We start from the raw sequence: 12106 nt of genomic DNA on the forward strand, positions 1-12106 counted from the left end.
AAGTAGAAAGAACGCCTGAATAGTGTCTGGTATTTGACTCAAGTCCTGCATCCTTTCATTTACTCCTGCAAGTCACGCAACAATGAAAGCATCCTCCACTCTGGCTATAATTCTATTCCTGCAGTGATTACAGTTAATGACACGCGTTATGCACCCACTGCTTTTCATCCCGTATTCGCCCAACTTTGTGGCCGTCATTAACTTCTGTCAGATCTCAGGATCTTTAGGTGTAATGTGTCATAATTTTCATTATGGCTTTCCTGCAGAGGCCAAGTGTGTTATCATGAGTCTTATTTATTTCCCTGGAGCATCTCTGGAAACTTTCCAGGCCGTGAAGACATCTCAAGGACTCCTGAGACGTTTCATTTGGAGAGGTGAATGTTTTTCGACTTAAACCGCCCAGACTTTTTATCTTTTTAATAAGCAGAAAAAAGAAAAGCAAATACACAAATTAGCCGTTTCACATAGTGCAAAGCCAGTGATCTGTGGAATGAAATCGTTTTTTTCTTTTTCTTTTTCTGATGTACAAACCAAAGTGGGAGAGGTCAGAAAGGCTGAAGACTCACACAAAGCAATCTTTGTATCCGTGTGTGTGTGTGTGTGTGTGTGTGTGTGTGTGTGTGTGTGTGTGTGTGTGTGTGTGTGTGTGTGTGTGTGTGTGTGTGTGTGTGTGTGTGTGTGGGCTGCAGCCTTCATCCATTCACGGTCCCCGTCACACACTTTCATTATGAAAAATATCCACTGCCATAAAGTGGTGTTTGCTGAGACGGTTGATAAATGCGGGTTGGGTGCAAGGCATGGCACTCTATAAATATTACTTCTCAGTCTGCATCCGTACATTATATTATTCACGGTGAGTATTTATATTGAAACCAAAACATGTATTGTGCAGAGCCACATTAACCTGATTTATGGGGGATTTTTGGGGTGAAAAAAAAAAAGGTTGAATCAGTTCAGAGAACACATTTATTTTGTCAAAAAGGAGCATCACGTGGGTTTGAATGCACTTTTCACAACCTTTACGCGTCGCCAACAAACATTTTGGAGGAACGTCGCAGTCTCCTGCTGAACCTAATGTGGGAACACAATGTGAGTTTGTCATTTTGTGTACCGCTCACTCCCTCTTTTTCCAGCCTCCGGGTTCAAATTCAACATGAGGTTTAAATGTTAATGATTATATCATTCCTTTTGGCCCTGCCAGGCAACGCCACGGCTTCCCTGTCAGCGTGCTTTATGCCCCATACTAAGCGACAGTCAAAACAAATCACAAAAGGGAGAAAATTGTTTTAAAGCGGCCTCTGAAGTCGAAGCAAGTCAGTGCAGATGCATCTAATTTAAAAAGCATCGGAGGAAAATCTAATTTGAGGCGGATTTGTTCGTCGCAATGAAAACATTCATGGGAGAGTCAATAGGAGGCCAGCCAAAGGCAAAGCTTAAAGACAAAATAAAATTATAAGAGTTTGGCATTAACCATTACGAATGAGTTATTTCCATCATTTGCTTGCTTGCACTGTTGGTTTCTGCTTAGTGAGGTTTTCAGTGCAGGAAATGCAGTGAAAATAGTTACACTGTGGGTAAAATACACATTTCCTGTTAAATTTATATGCATAGTTAAGAGACTGAATCACTGTTGTTTAAGCTGCCAAACGTTCAAGAGGCTTGGAAACAATATCTAAACGTTCCATAATGATGAATGTTATTTTATTTTGGGGGCAAAAAGCCGCTGTTGCTGAGTGCTTCCCGCTCGTGACGAAACAGCCTCTCAACAGTCGCTCTGTGACACTAACCTGCTGTCTCTTTTCTATCTCCAGCTTCATCCGCATGCTGAGGCACCTCAGAGTGTCCTGGAAAGTCTGCCTCAGGGTTTTCTCCATCAGGACTTTATGAAAGGCTCCCACCACACTGCCGCACAGAAACACCACTGCGTTGGACAGCAGCTGGACAAAGAGATGCAAAGGGGACGTTAGAAATGGAAAGACTTGAGTTGCAGTCTACATATATGAGTCAGTTCAATATCATGTCCATATCAGGCCCAGGTCAAATACAAAATACGTTTGGATCGAAAGATTTCTTTACTTATTTGTCAGGTTTTGACATATCAGTCCCTCCTTCATGGGTCAGCATTAATAAAATCATTTTCATGTAACTGCAATATTGGAGACATCCTGACATAATATGCATGGCATTCACAGAAATTGCTTTCCACGCATTAATACTAATTATTACGAATCCAATCCAAAGTGGCCACATGTGTACTTGTACTTCACAAGAACAGAGACACAGTTTTAACTCTCAAGACTGCAAGACAAATATGACATAATGATGTTCTCACAGCCCTGGTTTGGGAGTTTACGCAGCTTCTTGTCCATACGTCGTCTGACAACTATTATGTGATTTATCACAAATCAGAAGTGGGCGTGGTCAATGTGGACAAACCACCCCGGTGCACTTTTTTTTCTCCTTATCCTCCCAGGAGAGTACACACCTCTGTACATTAAAGTTGGAGACACACTTCATGACCACACATAACTTTGTTGTCTTTCTTAAGAACCAAGACCCATCTGTCCAGCATATTACATAAACCACGAGTAGTGCTGAATTTCCCCACTTTAACCATGCCCACTTTCAATTTGAGACCAATCTCACAACCATCATCAGACACCACATGAGAATAAACTTCTTCCCAGATGATGAGCAATGAACAATCTGTGAGAAACCCCAAACAAGGGAAAGGAAGGACATGCCTCTCTTCTCACAGCTCTGGGAAACAGAACAAATGTCTCTGTTCAAATGGAGTATGCACACACTGCAAGAATCTTCGGAAAGGCCTACCAACAGAAATGGCACAGAATAAAATATGAAACAGGTCTTCAACATTTTGCCTTAGAAACAGGCGAGAAAAAATGATTTAGCAAGCTTCAAAATTGTGGAACACAAACATAGGCCATCTTTGATAAGACACTCTTCAGGATGTGGCGCAGAAGCAACAAAACCACCAGGAAATAATCTCACTGCATTGTAGTTTGGCTGGAATAATGGAATGTTTAGTGTTTAATAATGCTCTTTTGTGGTCACATTACAGCTTTTTTTTTTTTTTTTAGATTAAATGCCTTTATTGTCAATGTACATAAAATATGATGAAATTCAGCTTGGCAATCACTGAGAATAGCAGCGTGACAGTCATAGTGGGCCTGAGAAGTCACAACAGCCCGAGGGGAGCGAGGTGAAGGGGAGGTGACGGGGTGAGAGGGGTCTCCTCTGACGTTGATGGCTCCTCTGTGGAGTCGGCTCCAGTAAATGTCACCGAATTTCTGTTAATTCTCAGTTTTCTGATGGAGAAGTAACATGAGAGAATTGTAATATTATAGAAAATTGGCTGAAATGCAATGTTGTAACCCCCGTGGGAGGCCTGAGGGCTGCAAGATCCGGTTATAAAGTGTTCCTGAAAGAATGTAAAAATACTGAAATATGTGGTACTCAGCTGATAGCGGTTTCTTCTTTTGGTAATTTCTGTTTGGCAGGCTTGTATTCCAGATGGTTCTGGTAACATTTTGGCACCACTCAGGCTACTTTTCTTACTGTCACTGATTTAAATGTATGTTTAGTGAAGCTGCCTAATGAAGCATCTGTTTCTCAGCTTGTAGGAAGAGACACATGATCACTGGATCTTGTTTCAAACAGGCCCGACATTACAAAGCTGAGAGTTTGACTCCCATGAATTTGAGCGCTAATTTGGCAATAACGTCAATCATTCAAACCAATCCCCAAAAAGTTTAGATTTTGTCAAAATCTAAGATTAAAGAAAAAAACAAAAAAAAACATAAACTGGCCTTCCTGCAGTTCAAATCTGTCACCAAAATAAAACATTTGCCGTGTCATTAAACAAGCAGCTGGAATCCTACTTCAGACTAGATTAGAACAATATTGCTCACAAAGCTCCAGCAACAGGTCATCTGACTTCCCAAGTCGTGACAGAGAGTTGAAGAAAAGTGTGTGCTGTATAATTCAATCACATTCCACACTATAGAGCGAAAAGAAAAAAAACAAACATATATAAGCCGCACTTGACTATAAGCCACAGGCGTCCACGTTGCAACAGGGCAGGAATTTCACTGCAGGAACACGGGGATTCCTCATATTTTCATCAATTCTCACAAATTTGTCTTTAACAGTGCTGACAATTCCTGCACACAACGCTGTGAGGTGCACGTAGTGCACCTGCTACTAAGCCTGCAGACAGAGAGAGACACAGAGAGACAGATACATAATCGCCAAGTGTTTCTGTTGATAAAGTATTTTATCGGTTATTTGCCGATTGTGATTCTGAGGAGGAAGATTTCTCAGCCAAGATTTCTAACCCTAACTGAGCTTACGAAGAGCAGAAATGTCACTTTTAAGTCAGGTTTTGGCGAAGCAGAGGCGCTAAAAACAGCATGTATCCACATGTGGAAGTAGAATCTGGCGACATGAAGCCTTTTAACCCGTAAAAATTCATAAATTAGCCGCATCGTGTTATAAGCCGCAGGGTTCAAAGCGTTGGAAAAAAGTCGCAGCTTATCGTCCGGAAAATACGGGAATAGTTCCTTCATAACTTTGCTCAGGATACAGTGGAGATCAACGGCAGCTGCCCTCTGTTACCGGGGGTCACCACAGCAAGCCATGGCAACTTGGACAGCAGACCATTAGGATATAATAAACAAACAAATAAATAAAGCCGTCTTACAATGTGCATAAAACTATGAATCGTTTCACGAGTCGATTCAACAGAAAGTGAGCTCAATCTTTTCAGAATTCTAAAAAATACTGCCCTCTTCAGTGTATGTGACACTGCTTTAATACAAAAATAGCCCTTCGAACATGAAGCAAAATAACTGTGAAATGGGTTTTTACCTGGTGGGCGAGATAGGGAGGGGTCTTCTCGCTGTAAAGGGTGAGGTGGAGTGTCAGGGCCAATATGTGGGACAGGGAGGAAATGACACTCAACACCACGGCGTACCACAGCTGGAACGGCAGCATGGTGTACACCGTGAAAATGATGAAGAGGAAGAAAGGCACCTGGAAACACAAAGGAAACGATTCAGCCATTCGTTCACACGCGTGTGTTTAGGTCTCCGCTCCAAAATTCTCCCGTGAAAACAAATCTACTTTTCTCCCAGAAAAGAAAAAAACTGTTCCCCGTGAGCCGAACCTACCTGGTCCCAAGGCAGGATGACGCGGCTGTTGAAGATGAAGGTGTACCCCAGGGTGAGGTGCGTGGCCCAGACGATCAGGCCCAGCAGACGCCTCCATCGCTGCGAGAGCATGTCGGTGCACACCAGCACAAACACGGCGAGGAACACGCACAGGCTGCCGCTCACCACGCTCACAAAGGCACAATGTTCCTCTGCGCTCTGCGGCGGCGGCGGACAGGAAAATAAACACACATTTAATTAAAGTCACACAGGCCTGAGCAGTTATTGCCAGTTTAACATGGCACTGTGGTACGGTGACCTGTGGTGCCGTTTCCACACAACTTTATATGATTTGAGACGTTTAATAGAGTTGCAAATGAGTTGCAGGTACACAGTTACAAATGCTTTAACATTAACATTAACCTGTCACGAAGGATTTACCAAATATTAACCAGGTACATTGAGCAGCTCATTGTTTAATAGTTTAGTGTTGCTCTTGCATCGTCAAACCCGAGGGCCAAACAAGAATACGACTCTGGAGACAGACGGTGATCATCAGCCTGAGCGTCGCAGCCGCGGTACGATTACAGACTGCTTTCATTCACATCTGCTTCTGCTCCGTGTCCCGGGCGCTCCAGGCCACCGTCTTCCTGATTGAATTACCGTACAGTGGATAGACGGCGTGTTTGTGCACATGTGCGTGCAACAAGAAGCCTGCCCGTGAGCTTGTTTGTGTAGAAAATGTCACCGCTGTAAAGCGTAAAGCGGAGGCAGCAAACTACGTTTATGTCAACGGACACGGGCGTTTTCCTGGGGAGAAAGAGCGTAAGGCATTGGAGGGAGCGCACGAGGGAAAACAAGGGGTTAACGGAGTGCTCAAGAGTGAGACAGACACACAAAGTCAGTGTTAATAGATCTCTGCGAGGAGAAGGCTATCTCTGCATTGTATGAGGAGCTTTCTGGTAACCATGGCAGCACTGGAAAAGGCCAAATGTGGACTAAAGCACTTCCCGCTCCCCGTGCAGCAGTGAGTCTTGACAAAACCTTTTTGTAGTCAAAAAAAAAGAAGAAAAAAAAAAGAGCAATTATTTTACATCAACCGGAGATTTCAAAAAAAGAACAAAAAAAAAGAACAAATGCAGCTATGAGGTTCGACCCTGTCCACGGAGCTATATGTTTTACTTGTATATAAAAAAAAAAAATCTTTATCTTCATACACCCGACTTTTGAAGAGAGAAACAAAGATCTGGTGAGAAACAAAGCAACAGTCGTCTGTGTTGACCACGAAATTCCTTCTAAGGCTCACATGCAAACACACTATATTTGGATTAACATTAAAAGAATCCAAACTACAGACTGCTTAAAACTGCCCTTTCATCAAATCCAGGAATGAGAACGGAGGTACAAGTCCTGCTGGTTTCCCTCTCGCCGTCCACCCAACATCCACCGCCGGAGAGGCGTTATATAAGTCGACGGTGACTTTCTGACACCGGTGGCCGCCTCCCAACCTCCGAGCGTCATCCTGCCCCTCCTTTGCGTTTAGCAACACTGTAATACACGCTCCGTGTCAACATTTTCTCCTGACTACTCCGTACCCCCGGCAACTGTGTGTGTGTGGGAGAGACAGCTGAGAAGAAAGAAGGGAACAAGAGGCAGTGAGTGATGGAACGAGGGAGAGTGAGCAGATTTTGCATATTTGATGTCGAAATAAGACAAGAAAATCACAGGACTACGAACTGTGTGTGTGTGTGTGTCTGTGTGCGTGCCAGATATGAAATCAGTGTTTGCGAGTGCACATGCACAGTGTAAACATGAGGGACGGAGCTATTGTCTGAGTGTGAAACATAAGAATAAAGGAGCGTGTCAGAACGTCAGCAGCAGCACAATAGGAGGAAGGTTAGGGTGGTTTTTCCAGCATGGAGAAAGTAATAGAATCCTCAGCGACGGGGCCGTGCGCCCGGCCGGACTGACGGAGGGGGCCGCCGGCTGCCACCCCGCCAAAATCAACAAAGCCCAGCAGATCAGCAGAAGTCAATGAATACCTGCCTTTTCCTGTCACAGTCGGCGGCAACAATTATACCGTCTGCACACTGACAGCCGCATTGTTTAAACCACCATTTTATTTCCCGAGCTCCTTCTAGATCCATTCTCCTCTTTTCATATTCGAAACAAAAGCACACAAAGCTAAATTTTGCCTGCAGCAGGGTCGCGTATTCAACGAGGAGATTGTGCTTCGGTGAAAAAAGACTGGAGTTCAAGTATTCTGAGCATATTTTGAGCACTCTGGAGCTGAACATGACCTCTGGTCTTCCTGTGTGCAGAGGCAGGAGAGAAAAAATCCCCGACAGAAATGTCCCATTTGTTCTATGGAACATGCACTTGATTGCTTACATGCTGTTTCCTTTCTCCTATTATGTAATCCAGTAAAAGCCAAAAAGAAATATGCATGTCTATTTTAGCAGTGGCCTCCTTGGCATTCAAACAGTTACACAATCACCAACTCATCTCCACTTCCACAATGATGTGCGAGAGCTTCATTTGAGTAGCCATGGAGAGTTCTTCATTTCACATTTTTCAAAATCGACTGAATCCCAACGGACCGCGGCGTCGAAACTTCACAAGACATTAACGCGACACGGTGCCTTCCAAAGAGGTGTGATTCAGTATGACCCGATACTGGACATTGATCCGTCCATCTAGCCACTGATCTGTCGTTTACACTCGCTGTATTGAGGGGGGGGGGGGCTACAGCAGCCTGCGGTGAAGGATAGGTCACCAGTCCACCACACACAGGTATTTACTGTTTAAGTATTGCTTTTACCCCATGAAACTGGACGCCAACAGCAACTGTTGATGCGGTATACTTTGGTTTAATGGATTTCGGGTTTGAAGCTTCCTGAACTTTGTTACTCACTATACTTATACCTGTAGTCTAAAAGCAGCGCTGCAAACTTTCATGCATTGAGAGTGGAGGTGTGACTATTACTTCAAAAACCTCATGCAGCCCTATAATCTCTTGCTAAGAAGCAAATTGAGGTTGAAGTTGCATCTCCTGAGATATTTTACATTAAAAGGTGTTCTTAACAATGCATGTCGGGATTCATCAGCAACAAAAGTACTTTTAAAGGCAAGTTGGTTGGAATCTTTTACTCTGGAGGTGGAAGTGAAGTTGGTTCATCATTACATAAAGGCACATTGTGCCTGTTACACCTGTTAAGACTACTGTAAATATATATATATATATTTGAATGTATCCTGTTACATTCACATTACATTCATTTCTGTCTTTGATAAAATGAGTATTAATTCTAAAAGGCTATGTTGGACTGTTTTTTAAAACGATCTCTCATCTCACTCCAACCATGTTCCTTTAGCAAAGCACTGTGGGTGTGCTTGTCTGAATGAATGGGCAAATGTGAATGATCATGGACAATGTGCCATAAAATAAAAGTCCCTTTACTGCTGTACTAAAATAACATAAGAAATGTCCGTGCACAATTTTTGATTAAATCCAGGTGCATCCAGACAAGAAATGACAAAGTGATGTCTGTGTTGACCCCAACATATACATAAACATTGGCTTCCTATTAAAGAAAATGGTTAGGGAGAGAAAAGATATTGAAATGTGAATAAACTGTGGTCATCATCAATGAAAGTTGTCCTTGTGGTGGGATCCACTGGCTCTTCATAACGGGTCCTACTCCAGGCTGTTTAGTCATGTGAAGTGTGCATGTGCTGGAAAACTGCCACCCGAACCCACAGATGTTATTACTGTTATGGATCTTCTCAACTGTGGCTGAAACGAGGCACTTGAAAATGCGGTTTCTTATCACGAGCATCGCAGCTCGCAATTACGTCGATCTAGGCGTGTTATAATTTGGTTATCTAACATAATTTCATCAAGTACAGATGGAGAGAATAACACATCACTGACCCAGGTTGTGATTACGGGAGCTGGTGAATACATGTGACACAAACCCTTGAATAAGATTTTAACACATAATTAACACTCAGTTCACCTGCTATTGTAATGTGTTCCTGAAGGAAACTGTGTTAAATCACAGAAGGTATGTGGTTGAAGCACAAAGGTGATATCCTCTGTATCTAATGTTAACATGTGTACTGTTCATAGCTTCACACAAACATCTGTCAGGCTTTCATGTATGTAGGCTTTCTATGACTCCTCCTGATTGATGCAATCCTTCACATAAACCCGCTTCCCTTTCTTCTTTCTTCTCTCGCTTCACTTCGTAATGTGACAACTTCTCTTCCAGAAAGAAGGCCTGCAACAGGTAATTATGTCTTTTGGTGAGTCTTTCAGTAGTTATTTTCCACTAAAATGAGAATTATCAAGCAGTATTTTGTAAGTTCAAGGTGCAGGAAACTGTCTTATTTGGCACCAATGCACAATTAAAAGATTGTTTTTTAAAGTTTATTAGGAGGACAGAAGGAAAACTCATAATGATAATTATGAACCAGGATTTGAGAGATTTCCTTAAAAAAAAATAAAGCCCCAAAATCATGATCAAAACAAGTATTGTTTTTCTCCAAACATTTCAAAAAAGCATTGTTTTTCTCCAAGCATTTAAAAAAAGTTATTGTTGCTTCTTGCGTAAAATATTCATAATTCCTGTGCAAGACTCCACAGCAACTAGTGACCAATGCCAAATGTCTCTTTTCCCAGGCCTGAGCGGCGTCGGACAGGAAAGATTACACGTATTAAGTAAAATCTGCTGCCAGAGGTGAAGATTAAAGTGACATTTATTCATGCCATCGTCTGATACCCTGCTGTGGTGGCGTGGTTGCCGAGGACTCACCAGTCGAAGGGCGAAGAAGAGGATGAGGAGGATCCCACAGCAGAGCATGGAGAGGCCCAGCAGGAGCACCAGAGGCTGATACTGGCTGATGCAGGAAAACTTGCGGTACAGTGCCTCATTTTTCAGCTCCTGATTATTCAGCAGGTACTTTCCCTTGGCTGGCATGGCGACTGACACGACTCACACGGGCATAGCAGACGTCTCCAAGTGTAGTTTGGTAAGCCAGAGGTTTATGGAGGGGGGGAGAGGGGTAAAAAAAAAAAAAAAGAGTTCCACAGTTGGTGATGCTTGCAGGTCCTTGCTACCTCATGACGCTCAAGTGAAACGTGTATCTTTTCTTCGACGGAGCATCTTGATGGCTGTTGTTGCTTCCCTCTGTTTTGCAGTGGCTCTGTGCACTAGTTGTCCCCTCAGCCTCGCTCACAGTCTCTCTACACTTCGCTAGTCCTTTTGTGTCTTCTATCCTCTGTCTGCTGTTGGCAAGCGGACCCGCTTCATCCTCTGCCAGCTACTGTGTCGCTCTCTTCAGAGGGTTTGAGTAATAAGCCCGAGACAGGGAGACACACAGTAGGAGGGGAGCGGGTTTTTTTTTTTTTCTTCTTCTTGTTTTTGAAAGGGGAGGAGAGAGCGGGTATGGAGGAAGAGCAGGAGGAGAACAGGAGCTGATGAGGAGGGGGGTGGGGGGGCAACAAAGGTCAACGGGGATCCCGCCAGGATTCAGGCACCTGGAATGAGGAGGAGAAGATAAGAAAATGAGCACACACACACAAACTGATACAAGCTTCCAAGTCACGGTTCAATCCACGCAATCGAGAGGAATTATTGCTTAAGGGGACATTTGTAAAACTGACTGATACAAAGAAAGTAATCAGACATTGAAGTGATTCACTGGGAACATTGTGGGAGCCAGATGTAAATATCCAGAGACCTTGATGAGCACAAGCTTACTCATACCTGCACCACGCAAATGTCCAAATCCAGAAAGCCCCATTTCTACCCTGGACACTGCAGTGTTTTGGCCGCAGCTTTCATGGGAAGCAGCTGTAATGATAACCGCACCGGGGAGTGAGAGCCGCTCGCATTAGGAACCATTAGCTGAGTGACACCACATCATGGCCAGGACTTCTACACAAACACACATAAGCGTCGGACTTCCCAGCCGAGACGGATCCCAGGCTGAGGTTTCCGTCATAAAAGTAGACAAACTGAGGGAATCGATCGATTTATGTGACCTACAACTGCACACATGTAAACAAGAGGAAGGCCTTTTGTCATAATTTTCCCAAAGGGGTGGAATGGATCAAAGAAAGTATTGGATCAAGTTTGTTTTTTAAATCAGCAATACTTAGACCAGATTGAAACCTGTCTGGAGAGTGAATCAATCTGAACGTTACTTCTCAGTTTCACTTTAAAGCCCTTAAACTGTCTCTGTTAACATGCTCTCGGTATATTTCTGCTTCGACGAATCAGTTGGGATGTCTTCAAGAACATTCCAATTATCCATTTCTAAAGATTTAATAGAGAGCCAACAATCCACCTGAGGTTCGTGTAGTTAATTTACAAAGAGACAACTGTCGATGTGAAACAAGCTTCCATTCAGAGTTAATTGTCTCCTGAAAGCAGCATTGTTACATGTTTTCTCTTTAAACAACTCAAGCTGTGTGGGTCTATATCACCATACTGTACAAGACAAGGACGACAAAGTCTGGGATGAAGGAAAGGTGAAGTAGATTAATCACATTGAGATTAAAATCCTTGCAAAGCAATGCAGGACCTTTGCTGAAGAACAAGACGATCTGCATGTAGCTGCGTATCACTGGCTTTCCTGTACATATTTGTCTGGCAGGGAGGAGGAGACGCAGGCTTTAAGATCAATGGAAACAATATGAACTTGGCACTGCTGTCAATAAAAACCTCGTTCTCTCCATTTAATTATCTCGTGTGTGCAGGACGCTGCTTCATGTTCGTGTCTCACGTAGCAACTGCAACAGGTGCTATGTGCTGTAAAAAAAAGTAAAGGGGTGGGGTTAAAAGCAGACCTATTAGATTGTGTGTGAACGAAGGGTCAGTGCCTAAGAGTTAGTAGAGTTAAAATGTTCATGGGTGTGATCGCTGCTT

At 43.3% G+C, this 12106-nt stretch overlaps 1 protein-coding gene across 1 annotated transcript in view; it reads right to left on the bottom strand.

The window, feature by feature from the left end:
- The window catches only part of adcy7 (adenylate cyclase 7), a 33658-nt gene extending 23055 nt beyond the window's left edge, over positions 1 to 10603 (bottom strand). Inside the window, exons 1-4 of the mRNA XM_080521030.1 lie at positions 9989 to 10603; positions 5193 to 5390; positions 4891 to 5055; positions 1788 to 1937 (exon numbers count right to left, since the gene is read on the bottom strand). Of these exons, the coding sequence (XP_080377156.1) occupies positions 1788 to 1937; positions 4891 to 5055; positions 5193 to 5390; positions 9989 to 10153 (678 nt within the window). The 5' untranslated portion in view covers positions 10154 to 10603. The remainder of the gene's footprint in view (positions 1 to 1787; positions 1938 to 4890; positions 5056 to 5192; positions 5391 to 9988) is intronic.
- Between the last annotated feature and the right edge of the window lie 1503 nt (positions 10604 to 12106).

This window comes from Blennius ocellaris (assembly GCF_963422515.1).
Source record: "Blennius ocellaris genome assembly, chromosome: 1".
NCBI classification, from domain to species: Eukaryota; Metazoa; Chordata; class Actinopteri; order Blenniiformes; family Blenniidae; genus Blennius; species Blennius ocellaris.